The sequence below is a fragment of the Siniperca chuatsi genome, linkage group LG24 (assembly GCF_020085105.1).
Source record: "Siniperca chuatsi isolate FFG_IHB_CAS linkage group LG24, ASM2008510v1, whole genome shotgun sequence".
Taxonomy (NCBI): Eukaryota; Metazoa; Chordata; class Actinopteri; order Centrarchiformes; family Sinipercidae; genus Siniperca; species Siniperca chuatsi.
This window is the reverse complement of record NC_058065.1, coordinates 11697812-11718359: the sequence shown is the minus strand read 5'-3', so window position 1 is coordinate 11718359 and position 20548 is coordinate 11697812. Positions and strand designations below refer to the sequence as shown.

Here is a 20548-nt window from a genome sequence, read left to right as displayed (position 1 = left end):
AGCTAGCATGGCTAAAAATAATGCATTAAATATGAGGGTTAAGGAATAAACAGATGATTATTACAATATAGTATATTGCTACCCTATGATCTATAACAGAACCTCAGTTCAACATTTATTGGTGATTTAGTAAAAGTTGGACAGATTAGGCTTATCAATTTATATATTTAATTTATAATTTAACATTTTATTCTGTCGGGATCTAATAAATGTTTATGAGACTTCCTGTATAGGCTCTGAAGGCTGCTGGAAACTGCTCGACTTGACTGCAACTTTTGTCACTTCCCCCCGGCTACAGCCGCCGCCTGTACAAGCCCTAGAGTTTTCCACAATGTGTAACCATCCAATAGAGCTTTTTTTTCTTGTCTGTTTTGCTGGAGCAATAAGAATTTCTCATGGTGATACTCTTCACTTTGTTCAGTCATGATGGATGTTAATGATACTACTATCTACTCAGTGTCACATTATCTCAAACTGCTGTTTGTACTGCCATACGTGTAAAATGTATCAGTATGAAGCTTTTGTCAAATCTAAAAGTTTTTAAGGATGTATATAGGATTACAAATATTATTAACCAGTAGGCCGATAGTCATTCTAAGTCACAGATTATTAGTGGTAATATTTATTTATATATGTTAAATATAGTTGTCAAAATGAAGTACAGCTAATAAGCGCAGATTGTATTTGCTTTTATGATAGTTGCATTAAATGTGGCACTGCAAGGACCGAATCAATTTAGTGGCATGATTGGTGGAGTGACACCAGCACAGAGCAATAGAACGCTTTCACTTTCCCTTCCTATCCATCCTTGGTTGTCTCATTAGCCTCCATTCCATTACAGGGCCAAATAGGGCTTCCAGGGTTTAGTCATTGTTTATGTAAAGCAATTTCTCCAAGATAAATTTTCTGTAATTCTTCACTGCATCTTGTTATCAACAGAGAAGATGTGCCAGTTGGATTGTACTGTCGAACTAAAATTGTTTTCTAATTCCATATTATCAGCATTTTGAATGGATCCTGGCCCCCGAAGACCTGTTCTAGACCTACTGGGTTATGACGGAAATTGCTAGCAGCACCAATTGGCCTCTGGACACACAAGCCAGATGAGACCTCACAAGTTAATCATAGCACAATGCATGTCAGGCTCTCCGCTGACAAAAGAATTTGCCTTCTATTATGGCACAGTCAAAATTTCCAGTACACCTCTTGCATGATGATAGGTCCAAATTGAAAGATTTAGAAACAATATTAAGTGAAATAGTTGAGGTAGCGTAGGCCTTTAGATTATAGCTTTACTTTACAGCTGTCATCATAAATACAAAGTATATTGTTATATAATGGCACTGTCTATTACTAATGTCATTGAAAATCAGGTTCCAAATCTGATAAGATTATGAAGGTTTTATTCAAGCTGACATCATGTACTACATGGATAAAGGTCCAGTAGAAGAAATCATGCTTACTGGGTGCATATTTATCCACAAGCACAAGTCAGCACACCAAACCCCACACTGAACTGTATTCATCAAGCAGAACTGTAAAATTAAATGTAATCTTTGGAAGATTTGTTCTAAATATACCATTGTCAAATAAATTACAAAAGCAACCAATGGTGCGGCGCTGTATTTTACATCCCCACAAAGATGTTTTCTTTTAGACACATTTCATTATTTCTCCTGTCCAGTGCTTTTGGCTCATAGAATTTTCTTTGATATCACAGGCAACGACTCCCAACTTGGATAACAGTGCCTTCACAACTAATTTCACATCAGCATATTAAGATTGAAGTGGTCATGTGTTGAAGAAAGTTCATGGTGTACTAACCTGCTTTCAATAACTTTTCAAAGCACATTGTACTTTTCAGTGTCAGACAAGAACAAAAAGTTCATTCTTGATTCCTGAAAAGCATATTATGTGACGATGGAGCTCACTCTTAATTGCAGTACCTGGACTAAACCTTTGTTCTGATTCATAGTGCTTGTCTGGCACAGTCACACCAGCGGTTGCCGTGCCAAAAGTACCAAACCATGCCAATAAGCCAGCAAATGTATGCCAAACCAAACATAGAATAAAGCTAAAATAACTTTAAAAATTGAATGGATTTCAACTATTTGACCCTTGCTTAGGTACAGTATGCTTTGCATTACTTAATACCTAGTATGCTAATGGTGATGAGCTTATAAGAAAACTAGCGTTCATAAGATTGTTAAAAAAACAAGTCAGGTTCATGCAAAAGATACATGTTAAACTCACCATAGCGTGAACTTTCATTTGCATTTAATTACATCCAATTTGTCCCAGACCTTATTATAATATTGTGTTTCATGCAGCTGATCTATGATAATAGCTTTCATGTTTGTATGAACCCATTAGCCTTTGTGAAGAAAAGATTCATGTTTGTGCACACACACGCAGCAACAGCCATTTGTGTGTACATACAAGTACGTGGATGCACATGGAAACAATCCCAGACACCAGTGTGCAGACAAACGTTGATATAACAAAGTTATAGCTAGAAAACTTGCACAAACACACACCGCCGTCATCATCCAGGCGTTACTTTATCAAGGGTATCTACCTCTCCCATCAGCAGTACACAAAGTCATTTAAGGCAGAAAAAAAAAGATTTAGGACAGCTACTCTCCTCTCTTTGATGCCACGATGCCTCTCAGGGGGAGCCAGCCATAGTCCCTTCCTTAGGGAGGGAGCAAACACCCTGCTACATAAGTTTCTCCATCGCTGTATTTAGCCGGGGTTCCATAGATACTGATTTGTCCATCCCCACAGGATAGACCACTGTTAATACGATTACAGAGCTAGAGACTTTAAGATAATTCAATGCAAGTCCACGGCTAATTTCGGTAAGGCGGCATGGATGCCACATCCGCTTATTGTCGCTCCCTGCATGCTAAAGAGAGCATAAGAGTTGACTTATTACCACACAATACTGACTAAGTGGGAAATCTCTTTGGACATGGCGGCCCACTATATGCTAGATTTAATTTGATTTTCTGTTCAGGCTTTAGTTAAGTGCTTCTAAAGTTTCTTGTCCCACAGCAAGAGGGTAAGAGGGCAGCTGTGGCTTTGACTTGATTTGCTATTTCAACAAGGGGCAAATAAGCCATGATTTGGTAAAATACACAGCGCTTACAGCAACATGGCAGTATTAGTAGACTAGAGTATTTGGTGCAAAACTGGATTAAGCCTAATCCTACAGTACATTCATTTCTTTTCATACAGATCTCTTGTAAATGTGTCTTTTCTGGGACTATAGGCTTAATCCGTATATTTGGAAGCGTCCACGAAGAGATATGAGGTGTACAAATGAACGTTTGCTTGACCTTATTTGTCTGATGCAACTTTAATCCACACTCACATGCTAAGTTAAAAATAGGTTAAAGGTTATCTTTATGAGGAATGTGTAGCATTATGAGCTGACACAGACCAAGCATGTCAGAGGATATGAATGAAAAGATCCTTTTGTTTGGGCGAACCACATTGTTAAAGCAGGTATTCAGATTGTCCACCCCACTTGGGGGGGGCAATGTGTTGCTTATGAGTAAACGTATTCAAGCAGTGCCTAGCTTTCTGCAATCATTTAAAGGCTGTCTCAAGGAATATCTTTCCAGATGGAATAATGAAGTGACATGATGAATCCAGGATGAGTGTCAGGCCACTATCTGCCCCCCACTTCTCTCCAAGGAAATCAAAAGCTTGTTGAGAAGAATCCAAAGCATAAGTAAAGCATTATAATAATAAAAGAAAAGCTCGACATGTCCACTTGTGACGTTCAAAAGCATGGAAATAAGATGCCCAGCTTGGTGGAAAATAGCTAAAGCTCTGAGTGACAAATCAAATGGTTGCTGCTATTGAATTAAAATACACTGACTTAGTGCAGCCTGGAAATGCAAGCCTGCCAAGATGCCTTTTTCATCATTGTACTGCCCTCTACGGGTCTTTTTCCAGCCTCCTTCTCCCCCCCATCACTCCCTCCCCACCACCCCACCTCCTCCACATTACCATACCCCCTTAAAGAGTATTGCACGCATTAAATTGCTTTTCATTTCCGCGCTGTGACAGTCCTGAGATTGGGGGATTTATGCATTTTTATGAGCGATTTCGAGTCATACTATGGTAATTGTTTCATAATATGTCCATCGCTGTAGGGGATGCGCTGGTTTGCACCAACCAAGATCAAGTTCCACTAGTTGAAACGTTGGTGGGAAGATAAAGCTTGTGTATTTACATAGGATATGTTAAGATCAATAGAGGACTGGAGAAAGGGGATCGGATTCTTGCATCCAAGGCAAAAGCTGGAGGAACATATCCACTGATCTCCGGTCGATTTGGACGGTCTGGCAATTGAAATAAAGAGACCTTGGGCAGATCTATACATAAACTGGTACAAGCCGCACCACTGGCAGCAGACAAGGGGATTCGTGCCTCTCCTCCGCTTCGTCAGTGCGCATGGATGAAAGTCACAGTTAAAATGCATGCGGCAAGTCTTGTCTGATGTGGGATTACCGAGTTTTTATTCGCCCCCTTTTCTTTGCCATGTTCGAACTTTGGTTTTGGCTCTTTTTCCGAGATGATACTGCTAATTTCAGTCGCTGCTGGAAGAATACAGGATCCCGCTTTGCCGCGCTGGCTGTCACGTTATTGGCCTGAATGAGACTGTATATGTGCTCTTCGATGCCTGGTTTATGGAGCTAAACACCGAGGAGACTTGACTTGAAGGATTTTTCTTTTCTTTTTTTTTCTTTTTCTTTTTGACAGCCGACGGAAGGGCGGACGGTGAAATCGCTAAATCCATGTTTTCACTGAGGTGGGAGAAAAAAGAAGGGGCACAGCCGTGATTTTCGGGATGCTTTGGCGTTTACCGGGAATCCGAACGGTAAGAGGACAATGATTTTTTTCTTTCTTTCTCTCTCCTGCTCTGAGGCGTTATATGCTTTAACATTTTGGGGATCTGTCCGTGGTGCTGAAATGTCAGTTTCTCCCCCCAGTTGCATTGCTGAAGTTGATCCGGATTTAAGACGCTGTTAAGCAAGGTGTCTGCGGCTGCTATGGCAATAACGAGCATATAGCCTGCAGTTTTATGCTCACACATATCATCACAGTTTTATGCGTTCCAAATAATAGCATACTGCCTCTGCACATGGACGCCCGGCGAAGATAAGCGCACTGGCTTTCAAGTCATCTGTGTTATATCCAGAGGCGTTGGGCATTTCTTGAGGTTATGGTAATAAACTCAAATGTAAGAAACAAAGCCGAATGTGATGAAAGTGGGTGTACCGCTCAGATACAGCAACCGCACAGTGGAAGCATGTTCCTGTATGTTAAAATGAACATATCTGGGGAGATTTACCGGCTCGATGTGTAGGCTTTTGTGTTCTTTTAAGGAGCGCACACAGACCAAACGTGTGCATGCGTGTGTGTGTGTGCGTGCGTGTGTGTGCATGCGCGCTCACGCGTCTGTGGCAGAGAGAGAGAGAAGGAGAAAGGGAGAGGGAGAGAGAGAGACTATCTGTAACCTTCTATATAGCAGATGCCATACAGAATACTTGATTGTAGAATTATTTACTCCCCGTCAAAATGCGATTTCAATCAGAGATCCGCCATGAGATCAACAACACTTGCTTATTTGCCTTTGATCAACTCCTCGCATTTCTTTTTTTCGCCCGTGGGCAGAAGAAGGGCTGCGACTGTCGCCTTGTAGGCTGATATTCACATTTTCTATCGCAGGCCGGATTTTAAGATGAACATTTTCTCAGCCGATGCGTTTATAAGAGCCGGCATTTTTTAAATTTTTTTTAAGGCTTGTTTTAATCATAACAAGCGAATAAATTCTTCGTCCTTATGTTGTTTGGACGGAGGTGGAGAGAAGGGATCCGACAGTTTCCCCACTGTTACCAAGTCATCGGGTATGCGGGGTGAGTGAGAAATCTTTATAGTTAGGAGATATGAGTTGCATCTTGGGGATTTTAATGTTAGTTTGGGGGAAAGATTGAATCGTAAAAAAAATAATAAAAAACAAGGTGCCACATCATCCATCACACAAAGCGGTGTGGCTTGAGATATTTTGACAGTGAGCCTTTTTTGTGTGTGTGGAAATTCTCAAGAGATTGAATTAGTAAATGACCAGATCTATCAGTCTGCACATGGTGGATGGCGAAAGGTTTTTTTTTTTCCCTCCCAAGATGGATTGGAATTAAGGCGAGCTATCAAAAATGCGCAGTGGCCATCCACCGCGGGTAGTTATGTGTTATCAACTTGATTATATATTATCGTTTAAGTATGCATTTATTAAAGATACATCCAGGTCGCTAGTTTTCTGACACCCTCAAACCCAAAATGATGCCGACATAACACACCTGCATAATGAACAGGCATTAATAGGCCTACTTGTCTTTGCCTGTGTGTTTGTTATAAATGTCTAATACTTGATCATCAGTAGGGTCGGCTCTTTTAGGAGTCCATTACCATATATGCATTTTGTAAATACTACAGATGTGTCACATATGTATTTTCCATGCTGTATAAAACAGACCCGTCCTTTTCTTTTCCTCCTTAGATGACACCTCATACTGGTACCGCACTTGAGTGAGCTGGGGCATCCTCTCCCAGGAAAAATGCATATCTGGATCCTAAAAATAATCCTTCTGATTGCATCATCTCTGAGCCTGGTCGAGATGTATGACAATTATGGGGAAATCTGTCGAAACCTGTGTACATGCGAGGAGAAGGAAGGGATCCTGACGGTGAGCTGCGAGAACCGTGGGATCATCAGACTGACGGAGGTCAGCCCGGTCCATTTCTCCATGTACCACCTCCTGCTGACAGGGAACCTCCTGAAGAAGCTGTCAGTCAATGATTTCATCAATTACACCGGGGTGACCATCCTGCACTTGGGGAACAATGATATCTCTGAGATAGAGTCAGGTGCCTTCAACGGACTTCAGGGATTAAAAAGGCTGCACCTGAATAACAACAAGATTGAAGTTCTGAGGGATGACACCTTTGCAGGACTGGAGAGTTTGGAATACCTACAGATTGATTATAATTACATCACTAATATTGAGCCCAACGCCTTGAGCAAACTACACCAACTAACAGTGATGATTTTGAACGACAACCTGCTCTCTGCCCTGCCCCCGAATATCTTCCGGAATGTTCCCCTTACGCACTTAGACCTGAGGGGGAACCGGTTAAAAATGTTCCCCTACATCGGCCTCCTGGAGCACATGGACAAAGTTGTGGAATTACAACTAGAGGAGAATCCGTGGAATTGCTCCTGCGAGCTCATTGCTCTGAAGGCTTGGCTGGAGAGTATCGCCTATACGGCTCTGGTGGGAGAAGTGGTGTGCGAGACACCGTTCAGGCTCCACGGTAGGGACCTGGATGAGGTGTCCAAGCAGGAACTCTGCCCAAGAAGACCACTAGAAGACACGGTCAGGCCTGCACCCCCTAGCAGCACCAGTGGATATTACCAGACCACACCTGCTGCTGTCACAGCCTCCGCCACCTCCTCAGCTGTTTTTAGGTCCTCTTCTAGGCCTACCAAGGGCACACGCCAATTTAACAGAACTAGGTTAAAGCCCACTTCCCGAATACCAGGCGGTAACCCATACAACTATGGCCCCATCATTGCTTTTCAGACCAAATCTCCTGTGCCTTTGGACTGTCCCACTGCCTGCACATGTAACCTGCAGATATCTGAAATCGGGCTAAATGTCAACTGTCAAGAGAGAAAGATTGAAAGCATTTCTGATCTAAAACCCAAGCCATACAATCCTAAAAAGATGTATCTCACTGGAAATTACATCCCTGTGGTACGGAGATCAGATTTTGTCGATGCCACTGGACTGGATTTGCTTCACTTGGGAAACAACAGGATAAGTCTGATCCATGACCGGGCTTTTGGGGATTTAACCAACCTGCGTAGGCTGTATTTAAATGGTAATCTCATGGACAGGCTTACAGGAGAAATGTTTTTTGGTTTACAGAACTTGCAGTATCTTTATTTAGAATACAACAAAATCAAGGAGGTTGATGCGGGCACTTTCCGCTACCTTCCTAATCTCCAGCTGCTTTTCCTTAACAATAACCTCCTGAAAACCTTACCTGTGGGCATCTTTTCCAGCCTCTCCCTGTCTAGACTTAATCTGCGCAACAATCATTTCCAAAACCTGCCTGTGAGTGGTGTTTTAGATCAGCTGAAGCTGCTGGTGCAGATAGATCTGTTTGAAAACCCCTGGGACTGCTCCTGCGACATAGTGGGGATGAAGATATGGCTCGAGCAGCTTAGCGCAGGCACTGTGGTTAACGAGGTTGTGTGTGAGATGCCCAAACGCCACACAGGAATGGACCTGCGCTCGATCCAGTCGGAGCAGCTCTGCCCAGACTACTCTGATGCTTATGTCTCGCCGACTCCCCCTACAGACGAGCCCATGGACGACCGGGTCGTTACCACTGATGCCCCACAGAAGTTCAACACTCCCAGCAGCACCGTCCCCCTCTCTGTCCTCATTCTCAGCCTCCTGCTTGTTTTCATCATGTCTGTCTTCGTGGCCGCAGGGCTGTTTGTTTTAGTGATGAAAAAGCGCAAAAAGTCACAGAGTGACCGCACTAGCACCAACAATTCAGACGTCAGCTCTTTTAACTTGCAGTACAGCCTCTACAGCAACCGCTCTGGCCCCAAAGTTAAGGCCCCAGCCGGTCACGTCTATGAGTATATCCCCCACCCCATGGGCCATATGTGCAAAAACCCCATTTACAGGTCACGAGAAGGAAACACAGTGGAGGATTACCGTGACCTCCATGAGCTCAAGGTCACGTACAGGAGTGCCCCGGATGAGGAGAGGGACAGCAGTACGATGAGGAGCCCTACGTACAGTGTTAGCACCATCGAGCCACGTGAAAACCCCTCCCCTGTGCAGGATGCAGACCATTTCTTCAGAGGCATTCTCGAGCCCGATAAGCAGCCCCCCCATCAGTCCATGGCATCCATCCCAGCCGGTGCCAATTTAGAGTACAAGTACACAGGGCCTGTGTCGTACACGTACAATCCAAATTTTGATGTCAGACGTCAGTTCTTGCACCCGGAGAGGATAAGAGAAACAGTGCTCTATGGCACAGCACCCAGTACTGTTTATGTTGAGCCCAACAGGAATGAGTATTTGGAGCTAAAAGCTAAACTGCAGTCTGAGCCCGATTACCTCGAAGTTCTTGAGAAACAGACCACCTTTAGCCAGTTCTGAGCAATCATTAATGTAATGAAGCATTTTCTCTCTTGACCCTTCTTGAAACAGTGGCTCAGCTTATAGGGTGCCTTGGCACAATACAAACAAGCAAAAGTGAAGGAGTTTAAACGGGGTGTGCCGAACAAGCTTATTCTTATTTCTGAAACATGACATTACAGGAATGGATACAACTTTCTGAAACATGGATGAACAAAATTGCTCTACTTAACTGATGATGCAAAATCTATTTTTCTATGGTGAAGATCGAATAACACACAAAATGTGTACAGGTAAATCTTACCCAACTTCATTTTCAGGAATATAACCATACATAAGGTATATTGTGAATCAGAAAAGAAATGTTTATAAAATCACTCCTGGACAAAAACACTGTACAGCAGATCATCAAAACTGTGTAGGACTATTTTCTGCTGTAGTCTGTAAGTAAGTATTTATTGATATAATCTGCCATGTCTTTTCAAAACTTTTGATTCTACATCAATATTACCTGTGTCATCATACTCCATGATCCTCTGGAAAGGCTTATGTTTGTAGTTTCATTTACTGTAGCTCTGCATTGTAAAAGTGGCTTTTTTTTTTGAAAGTGGCACACCCCCAATGTTCAAAAAAGACTGCGTCATTTGAAGAAGATGAAAAAAAAAGTGTCTTTGTATGCTTTCTGCACTTTTTGGAATTGGAAGGCAAGTTAGCCTTTAATGAGCTCTCATAAAGGAGATTATTATATTAAAAATGAATATGGGTATTCATTCTTAATATGTGGAATTGATATGTTATCAAAACAAAATTCATAAATGACATTTGAAGTATTAATTATGTTGTGTAATACTGATATTTTAATCAATGTAACACCTATTTTTATACAAGCATTCGCAGATTCTCTATCCCTTATCAATTTTATTTGTTTTGATTGCTTTGCACTTATTGCACTATATTGACCAAACTATGTTATTGTCATCAAATAAACATGATGTCAGGTTCATATAATGTGCTTATGAGGAAACTAAGGCTGGTTGGTGATGATATGAAGGAGGCCATTTGGGTTTGGTCCAATATCTGACTTTCACATTCAGACAGTGAATGAAATTATGAATCAAAACAGTGTGAATTATGGAATTGAAGAGCTTGACAAGAGTGTTCCAGGGCTAAAAGTTATATTATTTTGTAATCAAATGACAATTTATCGCATGATAAGAATTGACTATGTTGTGGACTCAGTAAAAGAAGATAAAGATACAGTATATATGCTTCACTCAAAGGGTCAGCTAGTGTCTCAGTGAGGATTAGAATCAATGGGTTTCAATCAATGAGCATTATCTGTGACTGTCCCTTTGCAATTCTACCATGACAACAACATCCACATTGCCGCCTGGCAAGCGATGAGTTGGTCATTAGAAATCTGACAACGTCAGTGGGTATAAACTTGACACTGATTAAGACATACAGCTGCTGGATTAATGGTTTGGTGTCTCAACCATTTCTAATTATGTCTTTTTTAATTGGTTTGTTTCATAAGTGAACATCTTTTAGATGTCTTTCTTTACTTAAAGAATATTAAGGAAATATGTTGAAAATGCTGCTTGTTTTTTTAAATATTTTAAGTGCTTGTTTTGATTTTTGTTAAAGTCCAACTGAAATCACATTTAGTCATCCTTTTTGTAGTCAAAAATAATGTCAACGTGTTTTTAAATGTACTGTTAATATATTTTTTTTATTATTATTATTATTATTAAAAGGAAGAAAAAAGGGGAAATATCGGAAATGCTCCTTTGCCTCTCAGCTGGCTGGAGGGGCATGTCAGTGTCTATGTTTGATTGACAGCAGAAATCAGGCTGCCAGAGTGCCAGTGTTACACCATAGGGAACAAAACACAAAGTAAACTAACTTACGCTGTAGCCTACATGTCATGGGCAGACACCGTGTTGTTAGTGGTATTGAAGAATAAGGACCACACCAGCATCTAACCGGACCAAAGTGACATTTGCAGTATGTTAACATGCTGTTTAATGTTCTGCAACTGAGCAGCTAACTAGCATGCAGACTGACGTGAGCAGTGCACTTTTCTCCGGTGAATGTTTGTTCAGTCGCTCGCTCGACAAGCTAAGGTGCGGGACAAGGCGTTCAGTCTGTGGCTCTTGTGTTGTGTAGCAGGCTGCTGTCTGGCTCAGTGTGACATCTGCTCTGCCTATGACAGAACAGTGATGTCACTGCTTCACGCAAGATCCGATTGGCTGTATCGAAACAAGGTCTCCATCTATGTAGACGGATATCGGAACGGTATTCTGTGGAATTCATGTAAAACTAGTATAAAATATTATATATTTTGGTTTCTGATTTTTTTCTCAAAGGAGAACACAGGACAAGCGATTTACAGAGCAGATATGTGTGCTGTATGCTGCAATTTAATTTCAGTTGGACTTTAAGTTACTCTTCACTTGACCCACTTAAATCTGATATGCAAAGTAGGTTTATAAAAATGCAAAGGATGCACTGTGCCACCATTTTCAGTGTGCGGTGAGCATCTCCATTTAGGAATTCAATGTTCCCTAACTGAGACGGCACCTCTCTGGAGAGGAGGCATAAAAAGCCCGGCCATGTCAGACACCTTAATCTGTCTCTTATTTCCTTATTCAGAAAGAATTATTTGTATTCTTGTGAATTTATAATTAGTGCTACAGGTATTACTCGTCAGGAAAGATCTGCTAAAATAAGTGTATTTTTTAGTAGTTTTACACTTTTCAGTGAGGTGCCAGCTGCCTTTTCTCTATAACAAAAAAAAAGAAATGAAACCCGTCTGCTCAGGGTCCTTCTTTTGTTGGATCTTTTCATAAGAGCTCAGAATGAAACAGAAGGCACCATTTGGGAGATGAGGAGTCCTGGAACCAAATGTAACTGTGGATGTGTCATACATGTAGCAGGGGATGTGAATCATAGCCAAGAAGTGTGTGCTGTCGCCCAGCATTGGTGGCCTATGGGATGGCGCAGTGTTGACAGTTTTTGACATGGATTTTTATTCATTTTTCTGATGCAAAAATGGACAAAAATCATTCATAGTTATACTGAGGTCATACTGATACTGAGCTGCAACAAGAAAGGATCCTAAACCAACCTGATCAGTGCAATCTGTTGTTTGTTTGTTTTTAATTTCCTAGAATATTACATTTTTCAGGATGATTTGGTTAAGTTCACAGAACTCTAGAGAAAAAAAAAAAACTGAGCACAATTACATAATCACTGAATCATGCATTCCAAATGGGCTTGTTATTACTGTATCTGTGTGTATGTACATCCATCCCACCCAAACTCCCAGCGTGGAGGTTTATCACTGTTATGACCCAGCACCCTGTCCCAGAGTGATGGGTGCTTTAGGATCCCACTGCAGGAGGATATAGTGTGTGTGTGTGTGTGTGTGTGTGTGTATGTGGGTGTGTGTGTGGACAGAGAGAGGCAGGGGGAGATTCTTGCCAGTTGAAATAATGATTTTAATCAGTCAATGGGCTCTTTAGGTCTTAACACAAATGGAAGCATCAAGGAAGGGCTAAAAGTTTATTATACCTTCCTGGATTATTCCATTTATAGCCTTTCATGAGCTCTATGTAGCTCTCTTATGTTCACTCAATCAGTTATGATGCTACAATGCATTTGCAGCTGTGATGCTATGCAGTCTACACCCCCAAAAAAGTAAACAGTGACATTTCTGCAGCGGTCAACATCTGTATTCTGAAGTTCAGAGATGAAATATCTCGGTGTGTGTTGCCTCATGCTACACAAAAGCCCCCTTGATTTATGGCTAAACCTATTGTGAGGAATCTGATGTGGGAATGATGCAATGCAAGGTGTGATTTACGTGCAGATGTAGCTGTCACAGAAGTATCTCTCTTTGCTCAATACGTGCTGCGTACAGCAAGGAAAGTTCAGAAGAGTCTGTTCTCGACGCCAAGCTCAGAAAAACGCAACACATATTCCAACTTCTTTTAGATAAAGAGATGGGAGAGACAGTGATGGGCAGTTTGTGTTCCAGTAGTCTCTTACACTCTTACTGCTTTCGAACCATTTGAGAGTTAATCACTGTGGAATGGTACAGCGCATGAAACCTGTCCAAGCAGCATGAAGTGTTGGCTCATCACTCGGCTATTTTCAGTACGCTGAGTTTAACTTGGAGGCAACGATTTTCTAACAGTGTACTGAAAATACCAGGCTAATTAAACATTTTCTGGATTTGATTTAGCTAAACATTTTGTGTTTATGGTAAATAAAATCAGCTTGATGCTACACATGCACAGGGCCGTATTAAGATGCTAAAAAGCCCTCGGGCACAAATAAGATGTGGGCCCCATTTACCCATGTTCGTCCCCCTTTCTGTGTTTTGTGCACTCTGTTTTGCCTTTAAATTCCCACCAGGTACAGCTGGAATATTAACTGCTCAATTAGTTTGTGGTAATGTGCGTAAAGATGAATTTATTTAGGAATATGCATCATGTAGGGATCAAATATTTAACACTAGAACCACCAGGAGTCGCTATATACCTAAAACCGCCAACGGGTAAAATTGAACCGCACGTCCACGCGTGGTGGCTCTTTTGATTCTAAACACAGTCTGAATATTGACTATTGTAGTTTATAGGCCTACATGATAATAATAATAATGTAGAATAAGAATCCAAGGTGTTCTTCCTGCTTGTTTGTTTTAGACTGGCGTCCATCCAAACAATTACGCATGCAAAAATATTTTTTGAAAAGAAACAATTCGTATCAATTCCAAAAATCAATGTGGATTTTTACCCAACGAAAAAATCTATAGTGACCACTTTTGCTAAACAATAGGACTACACTGGTCGAAAAATCCTACTCTTCACAGGTCAAAAAACACATAATGAGGGAGCCGCACACCACCTGAAGGGACCTCAAAACACACCTGTGTCAGAGGAAAAGACTACTTGAGGATCGCTGTCAGATGACGACCAGTCAATCAAACCAGGACACGTCGCTCAGTCCTGAAACCCCTCCTTCACTCAATGCATAGAGCAAGTCTAATGCCTGTTTTGCATTAATAACTCTCTTTCTCTTATCCAAACTGAAGGTGAGCCTATGACTTGACACAGCTGTATCACGCACGGTAGTAGACAAAAGGCGCCGATAGAATGTTTATCTAAACGCCTGAAATTAATAGGACGAAAATGACTGTGTTCGCTATCGGGGTAAATTTTACAGATAAATGCCTTTTTTAAATCTGGCTTTGTCTTGACAATATTTAACAATAGGGGGTGCTACATAACACACTTTTAGGAGAAGTCAAAGACTGGGGGACTTAAATATTGTATTGAAGCAAAGTTACATACAGTCGAAAAACAGCAACAGGGAAATTTTACCCGTTGGCGGTTCTATTGTTAAGGCATTCAATTAGATTTTGATTTTACAGCCCTGTACAAGACAAGGCCTCAAGATGAGATAGAAATGGAGGAGCCACCTTAAGGCCCTTGTCTTTTCAGTTTACATTGTGATTTGGTGGTGCACATTACCAAACAAATTTGCAATTCATAGAATTACCACAAAGTAATTGCCAAACAGTGACTCTTGGGCCTGCGGCACCCGTGACCGTCTGGATCCCTGGACAGTTGTCTCTGCTTTGCCAAGTTGATAATCCATCTTTGCACGCACTCAGCTCTTCAAATTGGTTTGACAAGATGTTTTATGTAATGTTATGTAGAAAAAAAGCAAGGTCTGGTATGCATAATTTACCAAAAAAATGACTCACTTTTTCCTATTTTTTCTTTTTTTTAAGGTTACATTTGATTTATATTAAATCAGATTGATGTCAGAATGGTGGAGAAAAATGCAGTGAAACTGCTACAGAATAACATGGAGTAAAGGATAGTATTTGATTGTCAATAGAGCTGAAATGTTTAGTTGATTGATTGATTGGTCAATCAACAGAAAACTGATTGTAAACTATTTTGCTAATAAATTTAGAGTCTGAGTCATTTTTCAAGCAAACATGCCAAACATTTGCTGATTGCAGCTTTTGAAATGTGAGGATTTGCTGCTTCTCTTCTTCTTATATGACAGTAATCCAAATATATTTTTGGACAAAGGTAATTTGGTCAAAACAAGCCTTGACAAAAGTATGAATTGAGAAGATTAATTGCTAATTAAAATAATTGTTAGTTGCAGCTCTAGATGTAGATTCAGCATACAGCTTATTGTGATTGACAACTTAACCGACACTATCTGAACTCTCCTGATGGGACAAACCTCAACCATCTGGTACACTAGAACTGCAAAGAGTTACTTGCAAGCAGGTCTTTTTTTTAATCTGTACACTTTATTTCCCACATTTGTGTCCCACTGTACCACCCGACATGGCAACAATATGCGTAAATGATAATTACGTTAATATGTGTCTGCCCTCTGTATACTGAGACAGATAGAGGGGGTGGACATATTCCATATGCTGGAGCGTTGCCTCACCTACCCCCAGCTGGAGATGCCTCGTCCTCAGTGCAGCCTCACTGCCTGCCTGCCACCCAGTCTTGATGATGTGAGCAATTGAGTTCAAGGAGATCTGGGTAATTGAGAGGGCAGGGATGGCATCTGACAGGCACCGATGGCTCCAATGATTACTTTAATCAGAGTGGTTAATGGAATTCCTTCAGGCATGTAGAAATGCTCAAATGTTCATCAGCACTCAACCAATTTTTGAGTCCCCCCCCACCACCACCACTAACACCTCCTCTCTTACAAATGTTGCCATAATTACTGATCAGTTTTTGTTCCTTTTTATGCTTTCAGTTTCTGTACGACGCTTAGCATCCAGTAAAGTATGAATCATTACATGAGGATATCGGATTGTTTTATGGTCAAAACACATTTTGTATGAAGTGCTTTAAATGTAAAATGTCATGGCAAACTCGTTAACACATAAAAGGACAGTCAAGGACTCAATCATAGTAAAATCTGTGTAAAATCAAGCATGTGCTCACATTAATAGAAAGCACTATAGGTTTCTGAATAATGAAGGTATTTCTAATCAAGACTAAGAAAAGACAGATGTTTAGCTTTTATTTATCCAGGAAAATGATTAATCATTATCTTAGTGGCTATTAGCTTCTGCATTCATAATATCTGTTCCATCATTAGTCCCCCAACTTTACTATTCATTGTCAACTGTGCACTTTCTGGTCTAATCAGCCTCTCAGTTAACATTCCCACTGTCCAGCCTGTGCTGAATCAACTTCAAGAAATAATCCATTGCCTTTAAAAGTGCAGTCTGGAGACTCTTCCGGACTCTAATTCCATCTGCCAAATAAGCATGCCTGCTCTGGCTGGCTTTTGTTTGGTTTATTTAATTGGTCTGAGGACATTTTTCCCCTCTTGTGATACACATATTGACAAAATGTGACAACTGAATACGATTTTGAATATTTTTTGTATATTTTGTTTTGTTTGTAAAAAGTGAAGAAAGAGTTTTCTTTTGAGTGTCTTACTATAAACCTATGCTTATAATGCACATCAAGAGTTATTTTCTATATGTTTTTCATTAGTTTGGGTTGTTTTTATTAACTAAATATGATTTTTTTTTCTTGAGAGAAAAAAAGGTAAAATATGATAATCACCAGATTATCAGAAAGATAATGTTGAAATTAGTTTAGATGTGTTGATGTGTACTATTGGGGTCCCTGTACTATTTTTGATGTTCCATCATATGATCCAAAATACAAACATGCTCTGCTTGCATTGAAATATGGTATTACGTACATCACTAAACACAGAACATGTCATTATGTTATCCTGCTGTTAGTTATATTTTCTATATATTTTCTATTTTCTATTTTTCTCCCCTGGTCCAATCTGGATGGTAGATAATGAAGGTAATTTGGACATGTAAATTCTGAATACAAAATGGTTACCAATTATTATCTGAGCTATAGATTTCATATGTACAATACTCTACTTACAGTACCATGTACTGTTTCCATGTTATGTAAAAAATCAAGGGATAAGGTGATGTGTGTGCATGTGGTTGGATACGCACCAGGAGATTTACTGTATATGATCACAGCTTTTAAAGAGGTATCTTTATGTCAGTGCCACTGTGCACATGGAGGAAGAGAGATAGGGAGATGCTACAGCATGTTGTTTCATGTTTTATTTAGTCTTTTTTTGCCAGGGTTTTGCTTTCTGTCTGTAGAATGCTTGCCTTTCCACCCCCCTTCCTTTACCGCGCTCCCTGCTCCCACTGGGCAGCCTGGTTGTATTCATCAGGCCTCCCGTTTTGTTTGTTTGTTTATGGCGACTGCACCCGTTGATCCGGAGCCGCAGTAACCCTGTCGTTTGATAAATGGCAACCATAGCATTACTGACTCCCCAGCCGAGTCTGGCAACGCCCGGGCCAAAAAAACAACAGGTTGATGTATGGCTTCCTTCAGAGTGTCAACTAGAGCCTGTACAGGCACAGTGCTTCTATGTATGGCTGTGTGTGCTTGGAATCCTGCCCTTGTCCAGCCCCGCCTCATGTGCGTCATCAAATCGCAGGCTGAATGAGACAAAATAGGTAAATCAGTGGTCTGTAATGCATGAAAATGCTTGTTTTGCAGGTTATTGTCAGAACAGTGACAGCTGTGGAACAAGATCGCGTCGGGGAACGTCACTGGCAGGATTTAGGCCATATGGGCAAGGAAGATGTTTTTCTTTCCAGTTTGGAGGTTGCTTGAGATGTTTCAGATATTAAAGGGGCATTCTAGAGATTTGGTATAGCATTTCTACAACGTTGGGGGGCTTGCAAGAGACAGAGTAAAACGAGAATGGTCGAAATTGAGGCAGAGATATCTCACATTTTAGTATAGGTTTATTGGTCAGACTCCAAAAAGACTAGATCCTACATTTCCCATTATTCCCACATTTCTCTCTCTCTCTCTCTCTCTCTCTATATATATATATATATATATATATATATATATATATATTCAATGTTCAATGTCTTTCGAACGGCATGCCCCCATTCTGTTATGCAGGCTTTCTCTAGTAAAAGTCGAAGTACACTGATCTTTATATGTAAAATCAATTCCCCTTTAACTAGTTGTGTCTAGTTATATAAATCAAAGTAAGATTTTAAAATCACAGTCATTTGTTATTTATACTTCTGTAATGTCTGCCGTGTAATCACCTTCTTTAAAGCTGTTTTCATACCTTTCTCAAACAAACGTACTGCAGATCTCCACCGCCTGTATCACATATTGTTTGCCCTTACAGGTTCACCAGTTTGTCTTCTAAAAGAAAATGTGTTTACTTAGAATGAGTTTGGTTCGCAATTAGGCACTCTATTGTTATTGGTAAAGTTGGTCTCTGTAGAGGTGTGTGTATGTTTCTGAGACTGATTGTTTGAAAGAGCTAGATAGGGCTCGTACGTGGGTGGCTTGTGCACGTCATTGTGGGTCTATCTCTGCAGTGCACACATATGCCCTGTGCATACACTTTAACAGGTTTCTGATTTACTGTAAAATTCCACTCGCCAGCTCTCTTTCTTCTCTCTCTCTCTCTCTCTCTCTCTCTCTCTCTCTCTCTCTCTCTCTCTCTCTGTATCTCCTGCTCCCTTTCTCTCCTGTCCCCATTTTGTTTCTATCACTGTGGCTTTCAAAGTGTGGTGAGGAGTCTGCAGAAACCGGGGCCTTGCTAAAGGAATTAGACTGCGCGCTGGGAGATCGCTCAGATAATGAAATGGTGGGAGGTAGAAAAACTCATTTTCTCACTTGTGAGAGAGAGACATACTAATGTGGCTATTGAAAATAGCACTGAATAGTACTAACAAGAAAAAAACCCAACAGTGTTACTTGATTTCAGCTCATGAGATATGGACTAGCTAAAAGGATAAAGTTCGGCGCTGGATTTAACCATCCAAAATGGACTTGTCATGATGGGAAAACCATTGTTTTCCAACTGTCCTCCTCCTGGAGCACAGTGAGTGACAGTTTGCTTGTGTTTGGACAATAGCAAGGCTGAAGTTGGCAGAGTGTGGGTGTACTTGTTAAAAAATGGCTCCTGTGGAGGGGCTCTCAGAGCTCTTACAGCAGTATTGACGTCAGCTACTTGTGATGTTCTGTGTGCTGTACCTGCAAGTGTGTGTGTGTGTGTGTAGGCTTTACAGTTAGAGTAGTGTAATAAGAGTTGACTGGTGAGATTCAAAAAGAAACAGAAAATGATAAATGATGCAATGTGCAGCCATTATTAATTTACAAGCAGATATACAGCTAGTTGGCTTGTACTGTGCAGGAAATATTGTACCTTTTACCTCTTTATATTTTCACATGCCTCCTTGTGCATCAGTTAATTTGTCCACTGTGCGTCATCACTGGCACTGTGGCACTGATCCACACACAATGTGGACAAATCCAAATAACTGCTGCAAGGTTTGCTTGAAGAACCTGGATACCAGTCATGAAAAGAAAGACCATTATGAAGAGGACTACAAATAACAATGTGACTGTACTGGGGTGTCTGATTTTGTACTGAAACATTTTGGTTTATTTCTCTTCCTTTAGTGACCTGGAACTGTTCGTTTCACATAGCTTCACGAATTGTAGCTTTTCATACAGTTATATGAATTTACACTGCAAGAGTGGAGTTGAGTATTGCTTAAAACACTTAGAGATGATGGCACTTGGGTTTGACCTGCTCCAATGTGCAATGGTCAACATCCAGTCAAGGCCAGTTGCATTACATTTATATTTGAGCACATGAAATTATTGCTTCTTTGAAGCTTTATTAGTTAAAATTCATAAGCGCATTTATTTCAGGCATTTATCACCAGGCACACACTTTTAAGCACTTCCATGCTTCCTTTACACACGCTCATACCTGAGCACATCCTGGTGGAATCCATTTTCTACAGTGTGACACAAATCAGAGCAGTTAACCTCCAGTTTTGCCCAACAAATCCAGAGATTGAATCCAGCAACTATGCATTAACAACTTCGCCTTTCTAACCTGTAATCCCCGGGTGTCACACCGTCTTTACACACCTAGTCCAAAGCTAGGCACAATGCAAAGAGTAGGAGCAAGTCAGCGGGTGTATCTCATTTGCCATGTTAAAGTGTGTTAACAGGAGGAATTAGGACCAAATTAAACCACCAGAGATTCCCAACTCATCTAACTGCCTTGACATTATTATAGACTCCATATAAATGTGTAAGGTATCTTGGGAGAATGTGGTTATTGAATTACACCAAAATTAAACCATTAGCAGGGAGGAATCAATCTAACCAACTGGAAACAGCAACGTGACTCCGCACAGT

The 20548-nt window shown here is 40.7% G+C and overlaps 1 protein-coding gene across 2 annotated transcripts; it reads left to right on the top strand.

The window, feature by feature from the left end:
- The first annotated feature begins 4049 nt into the window (after window positions 1-4049).
- LOC122872317 (SLIT and NTRK-like protein 5) lies at window positions 4050-10512 on the top strand. 2 transcript variants are annotated; one of them, XM_044188397.1, is made up of 2 exons: window positions 4050-4894; window positions 6575-10512. In XM_044188397.1, exon 2 carries the CDS (start codon window positions 6633-6635, stop codon window positions 9258-9260), a length of 2628 nt encoding a protein of 875 aa, XP_044044332.1. In that variant the 5' UTR covers window positions 4050-4894; window positions 6575-6632; the 3' UTR covers window positions 9261-10512. The 2 variants fall into 2 exon arrangements, with proteins under 2 accessions (XP_044044332.1, XP_044044334.1); XM_044188399.1 differs by lacking the exon at window positions 4050-4894 and adding an exon at window positions 5466-5933.
- Window positions 10513-20548: the final 10036 nt, after the last annotated feature.